This window comes from Mesocricetus auratus, unplaced genomic scaffold, assembly GCF_017639785.1.
Source record: "Mesocricetus auratus isolate SY011 unplaced genomic scaffold, BCM_Maur_2.0 Super-Scaffold_100015, whole genome shotgun sequence".
In the NCBI taxonomy this organism is placed as follows: Eukaryota; Metazoa; Chordata; class Mammalia; order Rodentia; family Cricetidae; genus Mesocricetus; species Mesocricetus auratus.
The window spans coordinates 26,522,090-26,548,066 of record NW_024429198.1 but is presented as its reverse complement, the minus strand read 5'-3'; the positions used below and the strand labels follow the sequence as shown (position 1 = coordinate 26,548,066).

At 41.2% G+C, this 25,977-nt stretch overlaps 1 protein-coding gene across 1 annotated transcript; it reads right to left on the bottom strand.

The window, feature by feature from the left end:
• Window positions 1–1,937: 1,937 nt before the first annotated feature.
• Window positions 1,938–25,453, bottom strand: LOC121144287 (zinc finger protein 58-like). The gene is given in 10 exon segments (XM_040757715.1): window positions 1,938–4,742; window positions 12,808–12,849; window positions 13,172–13,267; window positions 14,117–14,243; window positions 15,611–15,828; window positions 22,192–22,233; window positions 22,547–22,582; window positions 22,698–22,824; window positions 24,135–24,359; window positions 25,368–25,453. Coding segments are annotated over 4 exon segments (984 nt in total). The 5' UTR covers window positions 14,241–14,243; window positions 15,611–15,828; window positions 22,192–22,233; window positions 22,547–22,582; window positions 22,698–22,824; window positions 24,135–24,359; window positions 25,368–25,453; the 3' UTR covers window positions 1,938–4,020.
• Between the last annotated feature and the right edge of the window lie 524 nt (window positions 25,454–25,977).

Sequence of the window (25,977 nt, the reverse complement as noted above, 5' to 3'; positions counted from 1 at the left end):
AGCTATCGGGTTAGACATTTTCTTAAGGCAAAGGCGCAATCATCACGGTGTCACAACTAAAGCATTGATTGGGCCATAGTTTGCAGGGTACATTAGGCTTAGGAAAAAGACACTACACTTTTACACTATGTAGATGTAATAACAATTCATAAAAATGTGGTTTCTGAAAAATTTATATACCCCCAAAAGCCTCTGCACTGATGCAGCAATCCAAATCAGCCCAAATATAGTGGTTACAAAGCTCCCAGATGGCCTTCCCATATCCTAGAGAGAAGGGAGAGATCAGAAATGGATTTTCTGGGAGGCAGTTAGAATACCCCGTGGGAGTGGTCTTGAGCATGTCTGGGGGAGGGGTCACCATTAGGTGGGCTTTCTGAGTCAGTAGGGTTTGGAGGAAGATGGGGGGGTGGGCTTGGGTGGAACTTCCATCGTAATATCCCAGGCTTGGGTGGAACTTCCATCGTAATATCCCAGGCTTGGGTGGAACTTCCACTATAACAGTTTCTTAACAATGTGCCTAATGTTTTGATTTTAAACAGCAGTGGGGACTCACATCCTGAGGTGAGGGAGCCAGAAAGGACAGCCTGTGGTGACTCCAGGGGACTCGTGAGTTGGAGCTCCCATGTGACACTGGTGGGGTATTCACCCTGCACTTCTGAACCTTAATCATCCAGTAGCCTAAGCAGCCAGGGAGCCCAGGCCCCAGCTCAGAGTGGCTATGGAGTGTGGGACCACTTTTTCTATGCTGGAGGTCCCCTGAGCTGTGTGCCTCCCCAGTTAGAGAAACTACAGTGGGTCCTAGGGCCAGATCTTTCTAATAGGTCACCAAGTCTGCTTCCTCTAATGGTGATAGGGTATTCCCTTTCCCTGACACTCCTTTGCCCTGTGACTGTGGTCTGCCTTGGTTTCTGTTCCAAAAAAGCCCGGCCTTTTTTTTTTTTCTACTTTTCAAATACACAGAAATAATTACTTTTAGAATATTGCTATTATGACACATATGTGAACAGATACTGTTGAAGCTGGGGTTTGGTGTCCCCACATCAGCCACATGTGTGCATCTCTACAGGTGCTCTAAATCTGTCCTGAGTCAGTCCCCCTGACTCTGAGACAGGGAAAAGGAGATCACTAATAGCCAAAGAAGACTCTGTATGATTAAGAACAGCTAACAGAGCCGGGCGTTGGTGGCGCACGCCTTTAATCCCAGCACTTGGGAGGCAGAGGCAGGTGGATCTCTGTGAGTTCGAGGCCAGCCTCGTCTACAAGAGCTAGTTCCAGGACAGCCTCCAAAGCCACAGAGAAACCCTGTCTTGAAAAAAAAAACAAAAAAACAAAAAAAAAAAAAAACAAAAAAACCCACAGCTAACAGGCGGCCTGAGTGCAGCTGAGACAACCATTGTTTATCTCCTGGAGTAAAGGTGTCCGTAGAAATGCAGATAAAGTTTCCAGTCTTTTTTTCCCAGGTTGGAGTGGTAGTTCAGCCACGCATACATGAGGCCTCAAGTTTACTGTGGCAAAAGTTGTCCAGGGTCCAAACATTTAAAATAGTGCCGACCCTCACAACCATAGCAGAGCAGCCTGCAACCAGCGTTCCCTTCCGGTGACCTCAGAAGTCAGTGCAAGCTGGCTTAGCTGTACAGCCTGTGGTTAGAGCCACAGACTGAAATTAGCCTCTGAGACCACAAGAGCACAGACTATATGTGCTGCAGTGACCACAGGAAGCTCCCAAATCAGCACCTCACACCCATAATGACCTCACACCACTGGAACCAGGATTGTAGGCTCTGCACTGTCCCCACCATATCAGTTCCGGTACCATATGGGATCCTCATACCTTACTACAGAGATATTTGTATCCTATGTTTGTTGCTTCTTTATTCTAAATTATAAAGAAGCCCAATCAACATAAATGTCTATCAACATACTAATGGAAAAGCAAATAAATATAAATGTATGTTTATTTAACACACACATGTAGAAACATATATACAGTGTAACAAAATAACATTAAATTTGTATCAATATAATATATTCCCCTAAATGTAACAAACATCTATGACCCACCAAATAACCAAAGACCATCTACAACCCCAAAATCTTGGGAATGTGGACCTTGTTTTCTCCACAATGTTTCCTGATGTCAGTGGATAAAATATCTTTAGGGTCCCAGAGAGAAAATTTGAGATGATGGCCACGTCCTGGAAAGACCCAGTACAATCTCTGTTCTCAGATAGCACCTGTCAAGATTCAGGACGTCTTGCCTGATCAAACCTGATCCCTATGAACCCTGAAGGAATCCACAGCCTCTCATCGCCGGTGGGAACACAACTCCAAAACATTTTTTATTTCTACTTAGGAAAAAAATATATATATATATATTTCTTTTAAAAATTAAGATAGCCCTAAAGGATCTTGGTTGGTAAATTTTGCAGTCCAGTTCACAATACTATGTCTGTTAGCAGCTATTGTTTGCTTCTCTACAATAAAAAAAAATATATATATATATACATATATATATATATATATATATATATAATTAGCACACTAACCCACAGGATCCAAACTCCCTGTGGGTTTTCCTTCTTATGTGGCTTTTGTATTACTTTGTGTTTGTCTTTAAAAACCTTATTTTTTAGAATTCTTTCTGTGACTATCTATACCCATTTTCTTTCTGTCAAGCCTACACCATTGTTTTCCCGTCTGGACCTCTTTTATTGCATATCTTTTAGCATTTCTGACCTCATGAACTAACCATAAACTGCTAAGTGGTATGAATGAGGCTTTGGCAGCTGCCTCCATCACTTCTAAAACTGTGAAACTGAAGCCTGAAGCTCGAAGTATGGTTGGGGCTTTATGACTAAGAACTGTACTCAACCTTCTTAGAGTTCTAGAATGCCGATGTTTGCAGGGTGGCAGGCATTCTTAGATTTTATTCCTATTTTACATATTTGGATGGCCAGTAGGCAGAAACCCTTAACAGGAGCCCTATAAATATTTTTTTTTCAAGTTTACTCAGGCCCTATGGAAATTCAAGGCCCATGCTGATACACCAAAATGTTGTCAGTTGCTTTACTCTTTGGTGGGCCTGCCACCGAACTCCCAAGTCTTATTATTTTCTTAATTATAAATGTTTGGCCTTAGCGTGGATTGTTCTTGCCAGTTTGCTTAATTAATACCATCTATCTTTTGCTTCTGGGCCTTTTCTTTTCTTACTCCTATAATCTTACTTTCACTCTTAGCCCATGGCTGGCTGTGTAGCATGGTGGCTGGCCCCTGATAACCCTGCTCATTTCCTGATGCTGTGCAATACTACTTTAACTGTAAAGATGCATTGCACTAATGTCTGCTGCCTTTGTTAATGGCGTGAAGATTTAAAGATATGTTGCATTTGTTTCATCTTGCCTAAGGCACCTGATAGGCCTAATAAAAAGCTGAATGGCCAATAGCTAGGCAGCAGAGGGCTTATCACCTAGCCAGGCAGAAGTATACCACCAAATTAATACCCCATCAGTTAACGTTTTCGGGATAAGCTTTAAATTCAGTCAGAAAAAGACTGATTACTCTTATAACTTTCCTCCCATCATTGCATTGCAGACACTTGTTTTTTATCTGAGCCACAGCGGGTGCACCTGATACTCTCACTGCCTCATCTGAGGACTGGGCCTCTGCAGCTGCTTCTGCTGCCTTGCTCCCAAGGCCTTAGACCTGAGGAATCTTCAGGTTGGGTTAACTAAGGTCTATCTTTTTATTTTACCAATAAGAATTTAGGAGCCAGATGCTGGGTGAAAACCTGCTACCTCGGAGACAGACCTTCCTACACACCAGGGGAGATATTCCAGAAGCACGAATGACTCTACTGGGGAAAACAACAGGAACTATGCCACAGCCCAGATTCCAGATTCGAGACAAACAATGGACATAGTTATGACACAATAACAGTTTCATGGAACATTTACAGTTACAGAAGAAAGAGAGTCACTAATCAAGACATGTTCCAAACACAGGGGATACTTCAAAGAGAAGTCATTCATACCAACAGGCTTTGTGACACTCCTCACACTTGCATGGTTTCTCTCCAGTATGAACTATACGATGTCCTCTAAGAGATGACCATGAGTGAAAACACCTGCCACACTCTTCTCACGTCTAAGGATTGTCTTTACAGTGAATTCTTTGATGTTTTCTGAGGGATGAAGATGAGTAAAAACACTTGCCACACTCTTCACCCGCGTAGGCTTGCTCTGCAGAATGAGCTGTATTGTTCTCAATGAGAGTAGGCTTAGGAAATCCCTTTATATTCAGTTTACACTTGTAGAGTTTCTCTCCACTATGAGTTGCCTTGTGGTCCTTAAGGCTTGCTGGATAACGAAAGGATTTGCCACACTCTTCACACTTGTAGGGTTTCTCTCTAGAATGAATTCTTTGATGTTGCTTCAGCATTGAAGGATAGTAATATAATTTGCCACATTCTTCACACATGTATGTTTTTTCATTAGTATGATCTTTCTCGTGTACAAAAAGTGATGCGCGTGTATTGAAGGCCTTAGGACATTCCTTACATTTGTAGGGTTGTTCTCCACTATGAAGTCTCTGGTGTATAGAAAGTGTTTTTGAAGAACTAAGGGCCTTACCACATTCTTTGCACTTGTATGGTTTCTCCGTTGTATAAATTTTCCGCGATCGAAAACTTAATGAGATACAATCAATGTCCTTGTTGTAAACATTATAATTATCGGTTGTTGTTTCTGTTGAGCAAAAGTTGAGATATGAACAAAAGTTAGGAAATATTCTGCATACTTAATCTTTTAAAAAGGAAAGATTTACTTATGTGTATTGATGCATCAGTGAGAAACTAAAGTACATTTCAAACCCTATAGGCACTAAGCATAATTGATAAAATATTGTAGGTAGAAATAATATATAATTCTACTAGAATAAGGCCACAGCTAAATAGAACATAGACACAATGACATATTATTAGAAATTTAATAGCTGAGTAGGTTGAAAGGGCACTTGACTGACAGAAATATTGCATAATAGAGATGTTATACAACTGGATGTGCAGGAAATTATAAAAAGAGAAAGTTAATTGTGACTTTCTGAATTCATCTCTTTTTCTTTTCTTTTCTTTTTTTTTTTTTTTTTTTTTTTTTTTTTGAGACAGGGTTTCTCTGTAGGTTTGGAGACTGTCCTGGGACTCTTTTGAAGACCAGGCTGGCCTCGAACTCACAGAGATCTGCCTGCCTCTGCCTCTCGAGGGCTGGGATTAAAAGCAGCTCTGGCTGGGCGTTGGTGGCACACGCCTTTAATCCTAGCACTCGGGTGGCAGAGACAGGCAGATCTTTGTGAGTTCGAGACCAGCTTGGTCTATAAGAGCTAGTTCCAGGACAGCCTCCAAATCCATAGAGAAACCCTGTCTTGAAACCCCCCCAAAAAAAAGGCAGCTCTGAATTTCAACCATCATCTAAATAAAAACATTTTATCCTCCATACAGAGTTTTATTTCAGAAGGTTCAGAAGGTATCCTTTATTTCAAAGGATATGCTGCACAAGAAGTAGATGGTCTAAACAGCATAGCTCAAATATTCAGGACAGTATCTTACATTTTTGAGTACAAAAAAATATACACCTGAAACACATTTAAGAAAAAACAACCAACATCTTCAGGTTCACTTGTGCATTGCACAAATTTTGCTGAGACAACATATTTGTCACTGAGTAGATGAAAAAGTGACATTTCCTTTGTTGTTTGTTTTTGCTTTTTTAAGACAAGGTTTCTTGTGTAGATCTTGCTATCCTGGAATTCACTATCTAAACCAGGTTGGCCTCAAGCATAGAGATCCACCTACTTCTGCTTCCCAAGTGCTGTGATCAGTGAAATAGTCTACCATGCCTAGACAATGAAATTATATATTTCTAAGACTAAACAGATATTAAATACTAAGTAGAGGGACATGAAAACAAGAAACTTCTGTGGACCCATGAAGTAAACATTCACATAGAATAGCTCATATTTTGTAATCTTACACTGTTCTTATATACTTTATCAATGTATTCTATCCATCCACCAGAATACATAGGGAATGTAAAATAAACGATTATAGGTTATACAGACCTCCAAAATAATATCAAATTTCCAAAGAAAAAGATTTTGAACACATGGAATTTTCAGAACATAGTGATCTAAGTTCTACTTTAACTGTAAAGATGCATTTAATTGTTATAGCTTTAATCTTTGAATATACATGCACACAAAAGGCATGAATTTTAAATCCTCATTACTGAGTCTCTAATAAAGAAAAACCTTAAAGATATCTTCATCAAGATAAATAACTGTGCTGGGGTCAGCATGAGTGAAAATGGCACAAAAGAAAAGAAATTCATGCGTGAATTCAGTTTCTTCCAAAGGTTTCACACCTAGTTATGTAGAAATGTGTGAAATTTTTCAGATGTGTAGGAAATACTAGAGTCTGTTATTGAACTACCCCCAAATAACTCTAATTGTTTGAGTTTTATTCAACTGATCCATCTATACAATGCCGCTGAGAAAATGTTCTCACACATATTCACTGGCAACTTTGGAAGAGCCACTGGCTTACAACAAAATAAATTGTTTGAATCAATGGAACTAACTCCTTCAGATTTTAAATCCCAGACTTGTTTGTATACGGTATAATGTAATTGTGAACTTGGCTTTCTAAACACAATTAAACTAGGGCTAGAGAGTGCTGGAATGACCAACGCATTTCCTGATACAAAACCCAACCTTGTCCTTCTGGACCTCCAAAGGGTTGGTGTGCCTATTTTTGTGGACTAGACAAATAAATGAAACCAGAAAAATAAAACCTGACAGGGACTCCTTCCCTGTGTTTCCTTCTAAGAGTAAAGATGTTGATTGAAGAGCAAAATTTTCAGTTAAACTCACATCCTACATTATTCCTGCGTATGCTGAATGAGTGACTACATATTCCACACCATCTCTTCTCTCTCTGATATTGTTCTGTGCCTTACATTTGATCACTTTCCCTGGAACTCCTTGTCAGGGAACTATCAATCACTGGTCATTAATATTTCTTAATTAGTTTCAATTAACCTATAAAAAGACCCTGGCTAACAGAATGGATATGAGAACAGGATCCATCCTTCTGCTGCATACAAGAAACATATCTCAAAGACTGACATTACCTCAGAGGAAATGGTTGGAAAAGATTTTCCAATCAAATGAACCTAAGAAACAAGTTGGTGTAGCTATTCTAATATCTAACAAAATAGACTTGAAAGTAAAATTAAAGAGATCAATAAGGACATTTCATGTTTATCACAGGAAAAATCCATCAAGATGAAGTATCAATTCTGAATACCTAAAGTCCCAAATACAAGGGCACCCACATTCATTGTGGGGCCCTGTCATTCATTTGGAGACCTCAATGGTAGCTGTTAAAAAAGGTTATTTTTCACTGTAAGTAGCTTAAACATTTTAAATGTCATATACAGCAGATCTCACAGAGGTTAAAGAACCATATTTTTTTTCTGTACATCTAGAGTACAAAAACTTAATTCCTAGTTACCTGATAGAGACTCAATCCTAAAATCACATACAGGAAACTAGATGAAGCATTTTTCTAGAATTAGTAGTCTATTTGGTCATTAATATTATGACAAAAGTTTAATAGATATGTATATATCTTATACATTGTGAGATAATACTTACACCTTAAGAAAAGTGTTAAAGACTCAAAATAAAACCAAAGGATTGATGGGCTGTGGTGGTGCACGCCTTTAATCCCAGCACTTGGGAGGAAGAGACAGGTGGATCTCTGTGAGTTTGAGACCAGCCTGATACAGGAAATCTTACCTATTTTCCCTTGCCAGGTGCAATCCATGTAAGTCTCTGAGCTTCTCTGGGGATATGGACTGTAGGCTGGCTATTCTTTGTTTTATGTCTGATATCTACTTATGAGTGAAGATATACAGTGTCTATCTGGGTATGGATTACCTCACTCAGGGTGTATTTTTCTAGATCAATTCATTGGCCTGCAAATGTCAAGATGTCATTTTTTTTAACCACTGAGCAGTACTCCATTATGTAAATGTAACACATTTTCCTTATCCATTCTTCAGTTGAGAGGCATGTACCTTGCTTCCAGGTTCTAGCTACTACAAATAATGCTGCTATGAACACAGTTGTGCAAATGTCCCTTGTGGTATGAGTGTGCATCCTTTGGGTATATGCCCAGGAGTGGTATTGCTGGGTCTTGAGGTAGACTGAGTTCCAATTTTCTGAGAAATCGACATACCGATTTCCACAGCAGTTGTACAAGTTTGTATCCCACCAACAATGAAGGAATGCTCCCCTTTCTCCATATCCTCTCCAGCATAAGCTATCATCAGTGCTTTTGATAACAGCAACAGGTGTAAGATGGTATCTCAAAGTTGTTCTGCATTTCCCTGATGACTAAGGATGTTGGGCAATTCCTTATGTGTCTTTCTGCCATTTGCCTTCTTGTACATATTGACAGAAGGTCCTGGATAGACATTCTGGTTCTGCAGACACTAAGGGACCAAGGAAGCTAACCAAGACTACTATATCCAGAAAAGCTTTCAATCACTGTATATGGAGAAAGCAAGATATTCCAAGACAAAACCAGATTTAAGCAATACCTATCCACAAATCCAACCCTACAGAAAGTACTATGGCAATGCCACTAAGCTGACAAACACCACCTTTGGAATACAAATTGTCTGAACAATTTCAAGATGGCTAGTTGAGATGTTCCAGCCTTACAGCCTACTCTAGCCAGGACTTGGGATAATTCCTGAATTTTCCTATTATGTTCAAACTGGACAACAAATTATACATCTAGCTCACCCAGGACTTGGTAATCATCCCAATTATTTCTCAGGCTCCCATAAAGAAGCCATCATCCCCAGACAGAAGGAAGTAGATTTAAGAACATGATGCCCACATCCCCAAGAGGTGGGGTGGGTGGCCTTTGTCATTCAATGGGTTATGAATACTTGTCCTCAATTACGGTGGTTGCTTACAAGTTGTTATTGGTAATGGTCAGGAAAAAAGCTGAACAAAGGAGATTAAATGCAGGGGTCTTTTTTTGAAAAGAAAAAGAGGAATACTGATACGATAGGAGAAAGGTTAGATTATTGAATCTATTCTCAAAAGAAAAGGGAAGTACAGACATGATAGGATAGAGAGGCACATTTTGAATCTACTTTTAAACCAAAAAGCAACTATTCATTTAACATTGGTTTAGATTATGGATATTGATGAAAATTTGAGGTTATTTCTGTTAGAGCATACTGTACATATACTTCTATTCTTGTTCAAGGTATTGTACCTAGGCAACTCATTTAACAATGTAATGAAAATTTCTAGTCCTTGAAATTTATTATTACAAACTGTTTAGGATAAAGAAATGCAAGGTTGGTAATTAGTCACCTATTATAATCAACTTGTACTCATGTTAGTTATGTTTTTTTGTTTGTTTTGTTTTGAGACAGGGTTTCTCTGTGGCTTTGGAGCTGTCCTGGAACTAGCTCTTGTAGACCAGGCTAGTCTCAAATTCACAAAGATCCATCTGCCTCAACCTCCTGAGTGCTGGGATTAAAGGCATGCACCACCACCGCCTAGCATTAGCTATGTTTTCAAGGTCAACTAGAGATGTATTTTAGAAAGGTCATCTTCAAACACTTTGGAGATCTACAGAATATGGCATTTAAGAAGTTTAATAAATAGGTTCTTTTTTATGGCAATGACATATGTGTGCTCTGGCAGCACAGTCTATGTGAAGAGAAGATGATGGGCATAAAAGAAACTCTATATCAAGTCTACTTTCTGTGTAGCAAAAGTTAGCCATTGGGCAATAAAGTACCCTTATCTCAACTGCTGACAGTATGCTGTTCAAATCGAACAAGCAGTACACAAAAGAAAGAACTGCCAATTTTTGCCAAGACAACGTAGGAGAGCCCTTGAGAATATCCTGCTTCACAGAAAAGTCTGTCAGATATGCTAGGCCTGTAGGTCAAAGAAGGGTGCCCCAATGTTGCAGAGGAACCTTGGGTGACTGTCGAGGTAGCCAGCTGTTTTTGACATGTCTCACATTTTTAGAAAATTCCTTGTTTGTACTTCCTACTTAATCAAGTAATATTATTTCCAACTTAGATCTCTGGCGGGGTTGAAGACTTTATAGCTATAGTTTTCCTTGATATCACATTCAGAAAATAAATTCACTACAAAGGTGTAAATTCACTACAAAGGTGTAAAGTGTATAGAGTTAAGAGACATTAAAAGACAGTTTTGGTAATGCAAGTTAGAATAGAAATTGGACTAGGCACATCATTTTGGATTCACCATGATAGGACAGATAATGGAGTATTTTCCCTGAATTTCTCTAGACAATGGTGATGTAATTATTTCCTGTATATATTGTACATATTTATTGTACTTAATGTATATAGGCTTTCTTATATTAGTAATAACCGCTTTTTTATTTTATTCAACAGGGTGAACTATGGTGATACTTTGTGTGTGCTGTGACAGATCAAACTGGCCTAGAGATGAGAGGGCAGAGGTAGCCAGTAGTTAACAAGAGACCAGTCAGTGGTGGAACACAGATTTATTCCCAGATCTTGGAAAAACGAAACAGGAAGTGATATTGCTGCACAGAGAGAGGAAGCAATAAAGTGGGTAGAGACAGGAGTCTGGCCCTCTTCGGCTTGAGAATTTGTTACAAGTAGGAAGACTCTCCAGTGGCTGGCTCCTTTACTTCTCTGATCTTGCAGCATTTACTTCAATATCTGACTCCAGGTTTAATTTTTATTAGGACCAATTAGAATTCACACTATATTCCTTTGTCTCAATGGATGACAGTAATTGTCCAAACTGGACCAACAGGACACAAAATAAAGTGACTGCCCAACTTTGCCAAGATAAGTTAGAAGAGTCCTTCAAAATGCCCTGCGTCTCAAAAATGTCTGTCAGATATTCTAGATATTTAGGCCAAAGATGGATGCCCCAATGTGACAAAAAAACTTTCAGTGAGTGACTGTCCATGCAGCCAGATATCCCTGTTGTACATTTCAGCCTTCTTGGATCTTTCATAGGGTTAAAGACTAAATAATTAGACTTAAAGCTTTCCTTAGTTATGATAAAAGGTAAATTCGATATAAAACTTTTTTGACTCACAAAGATCAAACAGATAATGAGATATTTTCTTTACATTTACCAAATATAAAGGAACTAAGCCAGGCGTTGGTGGCGCACGCCTTTAATCCCAGCACTCGGGAGGCAGAGGCAGGCGGATCTCTGTGAGTTCGAGACCAGCCTGGACTACCAAGCGAGTTCCAGGACAGCCTCCAAAGCCACAGAGAAACCCTGTCTCGGAAAAAAAAAAAGGAACTATTGTTAAATGTAATACTTACTTGGCAATTGTTTTTGTTATACTTTTACTATGTTAAAATTAAAACCTTCCTTTGTAATTAGACAAAAAAAACCAGGAAATGCTGTGGACTAATCCTTCTGCACACTGTGAAAATATGTTGCTTGCACTATTAATGAAAAGATGATTGGCCCGTGGCAGGATTTTTGGGACAGAAAGAATGCTGGGAAGAGGAAGGGCAGAGCCAGAAGGGTCACCAGGATGCAGAGGAGATAGAGATAAACATGTCATCAGTGGAAAAGATATTGCCACATGGCAGAATATAAGATACATGAGTTAATGTAAATGCTAGTGAGTATTAAGTTGTAGCTATTAGCTGAAAGCTTATAATTAATATTAAGTCTCGAGTGGTTATTTGGGAGTGGTTGGTGGGAGAAAACTTATCATGGTCCAAACGAAAAAATTAGCCTACATTACTCAGTGCTACTCCCATGACAAATCTGGAGGCCAATGAAAATATACACTTGGAGGAAGTTTGAAAGTGAACAAGATGAGCCGGGCGTTGGTGGCGCACGCCTTTAATCCCAGCATTCGGGAGGCAGAGGCAGGCAGATCTCTGTCAGTTCCAGGCCAGCCTGGTCTACAAGAGCGAGGTCCAGGACAGCCTCCAAAACAATACAGAGAAACCCTGTCTCGGAAAAAAAAAATGAACAAGACCCCTTCAGAAGGGTACACAAGATCTCTTCATGCAATTAGACTCCTAGTAATATTAGCCATATTTCTTCATACTAGGCTAGCCAAACTGGCTACCCTGACTGGGTCTGAATAACATTTTACTATCTCTGATGTATCTGAGAAAATAAAAGTTTATACTTTCTTTTATAAGGTGTGACTGGCTATACGTATGTTAAATACACTGACTTGAAAAAAAACAAGACAAAACAAAACCCTCCAAAAATATGAGCCTTACAACTTACTAAAAGATCTAACTCTACTAACAGCCATGAAAGAGAGGCCCACAATCACGGTACCCAGTCTGGTTTGATGGGCAACCCTGAATCAACAGCAGAGGACCTTGTTGGTCATCCTGTCCTACTCTTCCTAGGTAAAATGGACAGGCCCAGCTGAACTGACTGGTGGTAAAAGTGTTGAAAAAGGAAACAGCATCCATTAAATTAGTGTAGTGTACCCAATGTCCCAACACAATCCCTTCTACAATATGTTAATGCTTGGAATCTTCCCTAAGATCAGTGGGGAATGAACTATCCAAAGTGACTCCAGTTTATCTGAGTTTCATCCAACAGCTCTCCACCCCCAAATTGTTCTGATCATCAGAACAAAATCTGTTGAGCCTCTGTCAAGCCTGGGTTTGTGTGATGCAATTGTGGGTTTGGCTTTATGAACCCAACCATACTCACTTTGGTGTAGAGATCCTTCTGGCACAAGTCTGCTGTCAACCTCTGCAAAGAAATGATGAAATGACTCTCAGTCTGACCAGCACTGAGTTCTCTTTCCCTGTGTCTTACACTACAGTGGAGACTCAACAAAAAAAGAAACCTTGGAGGTCACTGTTAATAGAAGCACAGCTCACTGTTGGGGCAATACAAAGCTGAAGAGACTTAAACAATCATAGATGTATAGAGATGTGCTTTGACAACACAGACATGAAAAGAGACCTAAAGAATGATTCCCATAGAATCATGTTTCAAGATACACAGGAAGCCTGACTTTCTGTGGGATATTTGCACCCCACCTCTGACCCTGACCCCTCATCCTACACACCTGGGTGCACGGTGGCTGCTGCCTGTCTCTCCACTCCTGAAGGCTCTTGTCTTTCTTCCAGAAATGTCACCAGGTGTGGCTTACGGACAGCAAGACCTGTTAGTAGAAAAGGGAACAAGATTGGTTGAGTGTTCTATGTCCCTTCCAGTGCATGGCTCATAAGGAAAGAAATGATGTAATAAACGACTCCAGACAGTCAGTTCTGTAAAGATTTTCTGACAAGATCACTACAGTACATAAAGAAATTTTCAACATCCAGATTCTGAGTTTCATCTAAAGGGAAAAATCATGAAAACTGAATTATAAAAGACTTTCATTAACAACTGTACTCCAAGTGTAATGTCACTGAATTTCAAACAGTCCAACTAGAGTGAAGGAAACATACACAGAAAGGTTAACACAAAATGAGAAAAAGAGTGAAATGATTTTTTTTGTTTTTTTTTTTGTTTTTGTTTTTGTTTTTCGAGACAGGGTTTCTCTGTATCGTTTTGGAGGCTGTCCTGGAACTCACTCTGTAGACCAGGCTGGCCTCAAACTCACAGAGATCCGCCTGCCTCTGCCTCCCAAGTGCTGGGATTAAAGGCGTGTGCCACCAACACCTGGCTGAGTGAAATGATTTCATTTCCTAATTTATTTTGAATTTTTATGTGCATTGGTGCTTTGCCTGCGTGTATGTCTGTGTCAGGGTGTCGGATTTTGGAATACAGATAGTTGAAAGATTCCATGTGGGTATTTGAACCCAGGTCCTCTAGAAGAGCAGTCAGTGCTCTGAACCACTGAGTTATCTCTCCAGCACCAAAATGATTAATATAGAACTCTTCCAAATTTGTCTCAGAATGAAGGATATGAAATTGACTGTTGAAATGTTCCCATGAGATATAGTACAAAGCGAGTGAGATACATGTTGATGGTGAAATAAGAATTCTCTATGGATGAGATTCTCACCCAGGAAATCAAGGTTGCTGTAATTCTCCAACATCACATCCCTGTACAGATTCCACTGAGCAGGATCCAGGTATTTCCTCTCTTCTGGAGAGAACTCAATGGCCACGTCCCAGAAGGACAGCATTTCCTGAAATAAAGATCAGTGGAGGATAAACACACTTTAATTTAATTAAAGTCATAAATAATATAAATACCAAGATGCATTGGCCTGAATAGTTCTCCTGTCAACTTGACATTAGCTAGGGTCATTTGAGAAAAGAGAAACATAATAGAGAAAATGTCTACCTGAGACTGTCCTGTTCCAAGCCTAGAGGGTATTTTTTAGTTAGTGATTGGTATGAGAGAGCATAGCTCACTAAAGGTGGTACCCACCCTGGGAAGGCAATTCTATATGGCATAGGAAAGCAGGCTGTGCAAGTCATCAGCAGTGTTCTTCTGTGGCCTCTGCTCCAGCTCCTGCCTCAGGTTACAGCCTTGACTTCCCTCGGTGATGGACAGGTACCTGAAGTTGTAGTCTACAAAAAACCCTTTCTTCTCCAAGCTGTCTTTCTTCAAGGTCTTTATCACAGCAATAGAAACCCTAACACAGTCATTGTGTGACTGTGGATACAAATCTAGATTTTGCCCATCATGAAAGAGAGATAGAAATGCTTTTTGCATAGTTGACTAATATTCCTCAGACATGTCTGAAGTGGTTACATGATTTCAAACTGAACTCGTGTTCAATGAAAGACAAAGAAAAAAATCCTATAAGCCCAGTTGGACAGGATCCAATTAAGACACAAGAAGTGTAAAATGAATGCATCCACAGAACATGCATTTAGTGCTATGTGCTCCCATACACCACTGATGCATACACTTTAGAATTTCATAGTTGTGAACCGTTGGGTCTCAGGTATTTCCTCTCTTAATTCTTATACTGGCAGAGAAAACGAACACAATCCAGACTCAAGACCCTTACACCAGGCAGGCTGGAGTACAGGAGGGGTCAGACACCCCGTTTGCTCTAAGACACTGAGAATCTGACAGCATCCATGTGAGAAGGGCTCAGCTCATGAAGCTGCTTCCCCACCAAAGCTGCTCAGGGAGCTTCCAGTTCCACCTCAGGAGCAGGTAGTCAGCTGACCATCGTTAGCTTGCAGTCCTGGTCACCTCAGCTGACCATCGTTAGCTTGCAGTCCTGCTCACCTCAGCTGACCATCGTTAGCTTGCAGTCCTGGACCTTGCGCTATCGTCTACTCCGCGCTCCCCGGCAGCTCTCCTGTCCCAGAAGCCCAAGGCGGACTCGGGCTGCCCGTCCTAAGGAAACCATCTCTCAGGGCACAGTCCCATCGCCCTCTCCCAGCCCTGACCTGCAACCTCCCGCGTCCCAGCCAGTTCAGCACAGCACCTCCAAGGCAGCTTCTCCGCCCTCGCACCCAGCCCAGGTCCGCCCCCTCCAAGACGGACCGCACCCCGCACGGAGCCTCAGGCTGCGCTGCACCCTGGACCAACCTCCAAGTCAAAGACTCAACACGAATTACAGCAGGGCAGGACTCGCGCCCAACTTTGGGGAAGACCCACGTGGGTAGACCAAAGCCGGAAAAGGCTTTCCTGGACAGCTCTCAGTGATGTCACAGTCGCGTGGACTACATTTCCCAGAAGTCCGAGCGAAGGAATGCCTGGACTCCTGCATGGTGATATTTACTCTTCCTGGTCTTGTGTCTGGCTGCCTGCAGTAGAGGGTGAGAGAAAGAAACAGTGGGCTGTGTGGGGAACAGATCCTCACCCAAGCACTTGTTTTGTCTTGCATGACAGGGTGCAGAAAAGACCCAGCAAAATGTAGCCTCTATCTCAGTGCGTGTTGCTGAGTTTCTGGCCTTCTGGCCTTGCAGGAGCTGCCCTAGTCAAGACTACCGGTGGCCAGGAACCAATCAGAAGTTAGCTGGTGGACTCTAGCCTTGCTTTCCGGTGCTTTTACAGCAAAGGTGGCTAATGGAGACATGAGGAGCATAGCAACTGCCCTGGGAGGGCCTATAGGCCCTAACAACCCATTGACCAATCAACACTGAACAGGTTGCCAAGCCCTGAAGAGACCAGTCTGGAAGCTGTTGCCTACCCCTAGACACTCCCCTTCCTCTTCCCAATAAATTCCCTGCCTTGAGGGCCCTAGGGTTCCTTCTCACTCTACCACCGGAACGGACAGGGGCCCCAGTTAAATCGTTAATAATAAACGACTCATTGCTTTTGTATCAGGATATGTCTGTTGGTGATTTGGGGATTCAGAATTTGGGCACAACAGGCTGGACATCCGTTGGCCTGAGAAAAACCAATGGCACGAATTTTTGATTAAAGCAAGCTTTATTTTACAGGAGAAACAGGAAGTGATCAGTTGGCTTCTCCCCACATCCGATATTTCAGAGTGCAACCCCTCATTGCCTTTTGTGGTCCCTTTTGGTGGAAGAGTTAGGGTTCATAGAAAACAGCTGCCAAGATAATTGACTGTGAGAAAGGATGAAATTAAAGAGAGCTGGATTTAATAATTCATCCTGTGGGAGGGGAAACATCAAGCTATTGGGTAAAACATTTTCTTAAGGCAAAAGCACAGTCATCACAGATTTTTATAAGGCACGCAGTGACTATACATCATGGGGTTCCAACTTCAGCATTGACTAAAATAGGGTTTGGAGGGAAATAGGGGAAGAGGGGCTTGGGTGGAACTTCCATCATAGCATTCCAGACTCTCTGGGTTTATGGTTGCCAGGGGCTGGGGTGAAGCTTCCACCATAATAGTTTCTTAACAACAATGTATCTACTGTTTTGATTTTAGACAGCAATGGGGACTCAGTCTGGTGTTCACTTCTACATCCACAGCATGTTATGTGTGCATATGAGTCAAGACTTTGACATAAATATTAGGGTTAGAGATCATTTCTGGTCCATATGTTCTGATTAAATCTTACTATAGCATTAAAAATCACATTAAACCGGTGGTGGCGACACACACTTTTAATCCCAGCACTCAGGAGGCAGAGGCAGGTGGATCTCTGTGAGTTAGAGACCAGCCTGGTCTGCAACAGCTAGTTCCAGGGCAGCCTCCAAAGTCACAGAGAAACCCTGTCTTGAAAAATCAAAAACAACAACAACAAATCACATTAAATAAGCTGTACTTTAAAATGAGAAAGGAATACTGTGTGGAGCAATCTTTTTGTACACTGTGAAGATCTGCCATTGCCAAGGCAACTTCTGATTGGTTTAATACAACTGAATACCCAATAGACAGGCAGGAGAAGATAGGTGGGGATTCCAGGGAGGGAGCAGAAGAGATGAATCTAGCTACACGGAGATGCCAGCTACAGGTAGACTGAATTAGGCATGCAGGATGGTAGGGAGGTTAAAAAGAAAAAAAATAATCCATGTGGGAGGTTGTAGATTAATAAAGGCAGATTAAATAGAATTGTAAGTGATGGCTGGGGAAAAGCCCAAGGTAAAGGCCATGCATTCATAAATACTAAGAAGTCTTGCTGAACCTGTTCCCCGAGGCTGGATTAACTTGCCCAGCATTTTTGTAGGGGAAGGAGCTGGTCTTAACATAATTTATGTGTCATGCTTTATTCAAGCCCATGGGAGGCCTGCACCTTTCTGGAGACAGAGGAGTAGATGAAAAGGGGGATAGGTGGGGGCCGGGGTTCCTGAAGGGAGAGGAGGGGAAAATGTGGTTCGTATGTAAAGCATATGAAAAAATTATTAAGTAAAATTAAATTTGAAAAAAGAATTCTCCCTGTCATTATATGTGCGCTGGTGGTCCAGAAAAATAATACTTACACAATTCACTAACATGGAAATGAGAAGTGTCTTCTTAAAAATAATGTATTTATTCTTTTAAATTTCATTTTACATTCCACCCATAGTTCTCTCTCCCATTGTAGTCTCATAAACAGAGTTTGTAAAGTTCCATCTGTTTTATTTATTGTGTGGAACAATTTGAGGAGTACAGAAGTCAGCTCTTCATGGAAATTCTGGTACAATTCTCCTTTGAAGCAACCTGGTCCTAAGCATTTATTTTTTGGTTGGGAGACTTTTAATGACTGCTTCTATTCCCTTAGGGGTTATAGGACTATTTAAATTCTTCATCTGGTCTGATTTAATTTCTTTTAAATTTTCTAATTTTGTGGAATACAGCTTTTTGAAGTATGAGCTCATGATTCTCCGGAATTCCTCAGTGTCTGTTGTTATGTCACCCTTTTTGTTTCTGATTATATTAACTTGGATATTCTTTCTCTGCCTTTTGGTTAATTTGGATAAGGGTTTGTCTATCTTTTTTATTTTCTTAAAGAGCCAACTCTTTGTTTCATTGATTGTTCCTATTGTTGTCTTCATTTCTACTTTATTGATTTCAGCCCTCAATTTGATTATTTCTTGTCATCTACTCCTTCTGGATAAGTTTGTTTCTTTTTGTTATAGAGATATCAGGTGGCCTGTTAATTCCCTAGTGTGGGATTTCCCCAACTTCTTTATGTAGGTATTTAGTGCTATGAAATTTCCTCTTAGCTCTGCTTTCATAATGTCCCATAAGTTTGGGCATGTTGTACATTCATCTTAATTGAACTCTATAAAATCTTTCATTTCTTTATTACTTCCTTGACCCAGGGGTTATTCAGGTGAGGAGTAAGTAGTTTCCATGAGTTTTTAGGCTTTCTAGAATTTGTGTTATTGTTGAACTCTAACTTTAATGCATGGTGATACAATAAGATACAGGGAGTTATTGTAATTTTTGTGTCTGTTGATATTTGCTTTGTGACCATGCATATGGTCATTTTTGTTGGGGGTTCCATGGGGTGCTGAGAGGAAGTTATCTTCTTTTGTGTTTGGGTGGAATGTTCTATAGATATCTGTTAAGCTCATTTGAGTGGTAACCTCTGTTCTATCACTTATTTCTCTGTTAATTTTGTGTCTGGCAGTCCTGTGCACTGATGAGAGTGGGGTGTTGAAGTCTCCCACTGTCAGTGTGTGGAGTTTGATGTACGATACAAGCTTTAGTAATATGTCTTTCATGCATGTGGTTGTCATTGTCTGTGGGGCATATATGCTCAGGATTGAGACTTCATCTTGGTGGATTTTTCCTGTGATGAATAGGAATTGTGTCCTTTACCATCTCCTTTGATTACCTTTAGTTTGAAGTCTATTTTGTTACATATTAAGATAGCTACACCAGCTTGCTTCTTAGGTCCCTTTGATTGGAAAGTCTTTTCCCAATCCTTCATTCTGAGGTAATATTTCTCTTTGAAGTTGAGGTAGCTTTCTTATATGCAGAAGAAGGATGGCTCCTATGTTTGTATGCACTCTCATAGCCTCTTTCATTGTATAGGTGAGTTGAGTGCACAAATATTAAGGGATATCATGACCAGTGAATGCTAATTCCTATAATTTCTTGGTGGTGGTGGTGTGTGTGTTTCCCTTTTTTTAGTATTTTCTGGTGTGGGATTATCTATTGCCTGTGTTTTCCTTGAGTACTCTATCCTCTTTGGGTTAGAGATTTCCTTCCAGTGCTTTCTGTAGGGCTGGATTTATGGATAGGTATTGTTTAAATCTGATTTTTTTCATGGAATATTTTATTTTCTTGATCTATGGTGATTAAAAGTTTTGCTTGGTATAGTAGTCTTGGTTGGCCTCCATGGTCTCTTAGAGTCTACATAATGTCTGTCCAGGAATTTCTGGCTTTGAGAGTCTCCTTTGAGAATTCCCATGTTATTCTGATCAGTCTGCCTTTATATATTACTTGGCCTTTTTCTTTGCCTTCTTTATTCTGTATATTTTGTGTTATTATTATGTGGTTAGGGAATATTATGTGGCAGTAGCCTTGAACACATTGGCATAGGAGACCACTACCTAAATATAATACCAATAACACAGGCACTGAAAACAACAATTAATAAATGGGACCTTCCGAAACTAAAATCTTCTGTAAGGCAAAGGACACTATCAATAAGACAAATTGACATCCTACCGAATGTGAAAAGATCTTGCCCAACACCACTTCTGACAGAGGACTGATCTCCAACATATATAAAGAATTCAAGAAAAAACCCCATCAAAATAAAAAATACCCAATTGAAAAAATGGGTTACAGCGCTCAACAGAGAATTCTGACCAGAAGAATCTCAGATGCCCAAAATACATTTAAGGAAGCAATCAACATCCTTAATCATCAGGGAAATGCAAATCAAAATGACTATTGATACCATTTTACACATGTTAGAATGATTAAGATCTTATATGTTAGAGAGAATATAGAGTCAAGGGAACACTCCTCCATTGCTGGTGGGAGAGCAAATTTGCACTGCCACTTTGGAAATCAGTATAGTGTTTTCTAAGATAATGGGGAATCAATCTATCTCAAGACACAGCGATACCACTCCTGGGCAGCTACCAGGAGGATGCTCAATCATACCACAGGACACCTGCTCAACTATGTCCATAGCAACATTATTCATAATAGCCAGAACCTGGAAACAACTTATCTGTCCCTCAATCAAAGAATGGATACATTTACAAAATGAAGTATTACTCAGCTGTATAAAATGATGACCTCCTGAAATTTGTAGGTAAATAGATGGAATTGGAAAATACCATCATGAGTAAAGTAACCCAGACTCAGAAAGACAAACATGATATGTATTCACTCATAAGTGGATATTAAGACGGGAATGAAAGAATAACCAGACTACAATTTACAGCCGGAGAGAAGTTAGGTAACATGGAGGACCCCAACCAGGACACATGATTCACTCTGGGAAGGTAATTAGATGAGACTTACTGGGTAACCTGGGGACATGTTCAGGGTGTGGTAAGGAGAGTGGAGGGGGAATGAGAACATGAGGGAACCCGATGGGGGAATGGGGTTGCATGGAGGAGGAGTGAAAGAGAGAGTGTAATAGAGCCACTTTGAGGTTAGGAAGAAACCTAGAGTAATTCCCAAAAATCTACAGGGTGACCACAGCTAAGACACTTAGAATAACAGAGAGGATGTGCAAACTGGCCTTCCCCTGCAATCAGACTGGTAAATACCTCAACTGTCATCATAGCACCCCATCCAGCAATGGATGGAACCAGACTCAGAGATTCACAACCAAGAGCCAGGCCTAGCTCCAGGAATCCAGTCAAACAGAGAGGGGAGGGAATGTATGAGCAAGGAAGGTCAAGATCATGATGGAGAAATTCTGCAGAGTCAGCTGAACCAAGCTCATGGAAAGTCATGAACTCTAGACAGCAGTAAAGAATTCAGGGGTCTGAACTAGGCCCTCCTTATATGGATGACAGTTATGAAGCTTGGACCATCAGAGGGGCTCCTGGCAGTAGGACCATGTTACAAACATGATACATGAGGCAGCTTGCAGGAGCCCATTCCCTAGGTGGGATGCCGTACTCAGCCTTAATGCATGGGAAGGGCTTGAACTTGCCCTAATCTACTGTGTCAGAGTCGGTGACTCCTCATGAGAGCCCTTACATATGAGGAGGAGTGGCCCAGAGGTGTTCTAGAGGGGAGGTAGGAGTCGGATGAAAGGAGGGGTGGGAGGAAGAACTATGGATGGAATGTAAAATGAAATTTAAAATAAATTATAAGAAAATACTATTCATTCTTAAGTTAGGGTATTGTGCAAGTTTTACTTACTTGTCTGAACCACCAGCCCACAGATATTGACAGGGGGAATTCTTTTTTTTAAATTTAATTCTATTAAATTAACACTTTCAATGCACTTTACATACCAACCACATTTTCCCCTCCTAGGTAAAATGAACAGGCCCAGCTGAACTGACTGGTGGTAAAAGTGATAAAAAAGGAAACAGCATCCCTTAAATTAGTGTACCCAATGTCCCAACAGAATCCCTTCTACAATATGTTAATGCTTGGAATCTTCCCTAAGATCAGTGGGGAATGAACTATCTAAAGTGACTCCAGCTTATCTGAGTTTCATCCAACTGCTTCCCACCCCCAAATTGTTCTGATGATCAGAACTGAAAGTGTTGGAGCCTCTGTCAAGCCTGTCTGTGTGATGAAATTGTGGGTTTGACTCTATGAACCCAACCATACTCACTTTGGTGTAGAGATCCTTCTGGCACAAGTCTGCTGTCAACCTCTGCAAAGAAATGATGAAATGACTCTCAGTCTGACCAGCACTGAGTTCCCTTTCCCTGACTCTTACACTACAGTGGAGACTCAACAAAGAGAAAAACCTAGGAGATAACCATAAATAAAACACAGCTTGCTGTTGGGAAAATACAAAGCTGAAGAGACTTAAGTCATCATAAACATCTGAGAGATGTGCTTTGACAACACAGACATGAAGAGAGACCTAAAGAATGATTCTCATAGAATCATGTTTCAAGACACAGAGGAAATTTGTGGGATTTTGGACCTAACTCTACCCCTGACCCCTCATTCCTACACACCTGGGTACACGGTGGCTGCTTCTTGTCTCTTAATTCCTGAAAATGAAGCATATGAAACTCGCTGTTGAAATGTTCCCATGAGATACAGTACAAAGGGAGTAAGATACATGTTGATGGTGAAATAAGAATTCACTATGGATGACATCCTCACCCAGGAACAGCAGGTTGCTGTAATTCTCCAACATCACATCCCTGTACAGATTCCACTGAGCGGGCTCCAGATATTTCCTCTCTTCTGGAGAGAAATCAATGGCCACATTCAAGAAGGACAGCTTTTCCTGAAACAACGACCAATTTATGATAACACACTTTAATTTAATTAAATCCAGTAATGATATAAATACCAAGACCCATTGGGCTGACTAGTTCTTGTGTCAAATTGACATTAGCTAGGGTCATTTGATAAAAGAGAAACATAATAGAGAAAATGACTACCTAAGGCTATCCTGTGCCAAGCAGAGAGGGTATTTTTTAATTAGTGATTGATATGAGACACCACAGCCTACTATGGGTGGCACCCACCCTGGGAGGGGATCCTATATGGCACAGGAAAGCAGGTTGTGCAAGTCAGTAAACTTGTTCTTTCATGACCTCTCCTCAAGCTTTTGCCTCAGGTTACAGCCTTGACTTCCCTCGGTGATGGACAGTTATCTGAAGTTGTAGTCTACAAAAAATCCTTTCTTCTCCAAGCTGTCTTTCTTCAAGGTCTTTATCACAGCAATAGAAACCCTAACACAGTCATTGTGTGACTGTGGATACAAATCTAGATTTTGCCCATCATGAAAGAGAGCTAGAAATGTTTTTTGCATAATTGAGTAATATTCCTCAGACATGTCTGAAGTGGTCACATGATTTCAAACTGTACCCATGTTCAATGAAAGACAAAGAAAAAAATCCTATAAGCCCAGTTGGACAGGATCCAATTAAGACACATGAAGTGTAAAATGAATGCATCCACAGAACATGCATTTAGTGCTATGTCCTCCCATACACCAGAGATGCATACACTTTAGAATTTCATAGTAGTGAACCGTTGGGTCTCAGGTATTTCCTCTCTTAATTCTTATACTGGCAGAGAAAATGAACACAATCCAGACTCAAGACCCTCACACCAGGCAGGCTGGAGTACAGGAGGGGTCAGACACCCCGTTTGCTCTAAGACACTCAGCATCCATGTGAGAAGGGCTCAGCTCATGAAGCTGCTTCCCCACCAAAGCTGCTCAGGGAGCTTCCAGTTCCACCTCAGGAGCAGGTAGTCAGCTGACCATCGTTAGCTTGCAGTCCTGGTCACCTCAGCTGACCATCGTTAGCTTGCAGTCCTGGTCACCTCAGCTGACCATCGTTAGCTTGCAGTCCTGGTCACCTCAGCTGACCATCACTAGCTTGCAGTCCAGGACCTTGGGCTCTCATCTACTCCATGCTCCCTGACAGTTCTCCTGTCCCAGAAGCCTAAGGAGGACCCGGGCTGAGAGTCCTAAGGAAACCTTCAAGGCAGCTTCTCCACTTTCCCACCCAGCAGTGGTCCACCCCCTCCAAGATGGACCGCACCATGCACAGAGCCTCAGGCTGCGCTGCACCCTGGACCAACCTCCAAGTCAGAGATGCAGCAGGAGACACAGCAGGGGTGGACTGTCGCGGAAGATGCACTTGTAGTCCTGCGGTTTCTTGGACTTCTCTCTGTGATGTCACAGTCGAAAGGACTACATTTCCCAGAAGTCTGAGGGAAGTAATTCCTGGAGTCCTGCGTGGTGATTTTTACTCTCTCTGGACTTGTGTCTGGATGCTGGTAAGAGTCGGCTGGGCTTCTGTTGGCCTGAGAAAAACAAATTGCAGGAATGTCTGATTAAACTGTTGTACCCAAGTAGGGACGATTCTCAAAGACCACCAGGTGACAGAATCACTGTTGCAGACACACAAGGTTTATTGTTCTATCCCACTGTGGTGGGGACCAGTTCAGCAAGCAGAGGAAGTGAATTCCTTGTCTATTGCTAGGTTTTTTAAAGGAAAAAAAAAAAACCTGCAAGGTTACATCAGCGGAAGGGTAGAAGTATGGGTCAGTTCCTGATTGGTTGACATTTAGGGGAATTTTTCATTCTCTTTTTTTTTCATGAAATACCATTTATCATTTATTCTCATTGTTTTGTTGCTTGCAGGTGGCCTGTTGTACATAGCTACCAATAGTTTTCGGGAACTATCCTAGAGACTAAAGAGGAGGATTTGGTAGTTCCTTTGTGTCGTGTGCTGAGTCAGAGGCCTACACGTCTTTTCTGTAGTCTGTCATCGCTGCTAAAGCAGGGGGCTGGGTGAGGGTCCGGTCCCTTCAAAAGCAAGCTCTATTTTACAGGAGCACCAGGAAGTGGCCATTGGCTTTCTCTTCCAAAGTTGGTCTTTCAGAGAGCGCTCCTCATTGCCTTTTGAGGTCTCTTTTTGAGGAAGTGTTTGGGTTCATAGAAAAAGCTGTCGAGCAATTGGCAATTAGAGATGATGAAATAAAGAGAAAATGTGTCATAGAAAACAGCTTTTGAAATAATTGGCCGTTAGACAGGATGAAATTTTAAACTGCTTAAGTTCAGTAACCCATCCTGTGGAGGGGAATCATAAAGCTATCTGGAAAAAAAACATTTTCTTAAGGCAAAACCACAATCATCATACTTTATTTTTATAAGTCATGCAGGGACCATGCAGCATGGAGTCACAACTTCAGCACTGATTGGAACATGGTTTGCAGGGTACGTTAGGCTTAGGAAAAAGAAACATATTGAAGGGACCAGCCCCCTGCACCCACTGTTTTCGCAGCCATGACAGGCTAACATGTGCTCACCTGGTCTTACCCCTCCTCTCCTGGTCACTAGGAAGTCAGATGCCTTCCTCCTGGCAAGGAGCCAATCAGAAGTTAGCTGGCTGGGTTGTGCTTTACGGCTCTGGGCGTGCTTTACTGACAAGTGCACAACAGTGATTTACAGAGCACAGCAACTGCCTGGGAGGGCCTATGGGCCATAACAACCAGTTGACCAATCAACACAGGGCAGATTGTCCAAGTCTGGACGTGCACCAATCCTGAGATTGTTGCAAACCCCTAGACACTCCGCTTATGCTGCCCTATAAGATCCCTGCCTCATGGTTTCTCAGGGTCTTTCTCCAGCCATTAGTGTGGTGAATGGATGAAAGGCCAGAGCTAATGGGGTTAGCTCGTTAAACAATTACAATAGAAGACTCTTTGCTTTTCATTGAAATGGACCTCTGGGTGATTGATTGGGCACAACAGTATACTTTTAAGCTGTGGAGACTTAATAGCAATGTATAAAAATGTGGTTTCTTTTTTTTTTTTTTTTTTTTTTTTTTTTTGGTTTTTCGAGACAGGGTTTCTCTGTGGCTTTGGAGACTATCCTGGAACTAGCTTTGTAGACCATGCTGGTCTCGAACTCACAGAG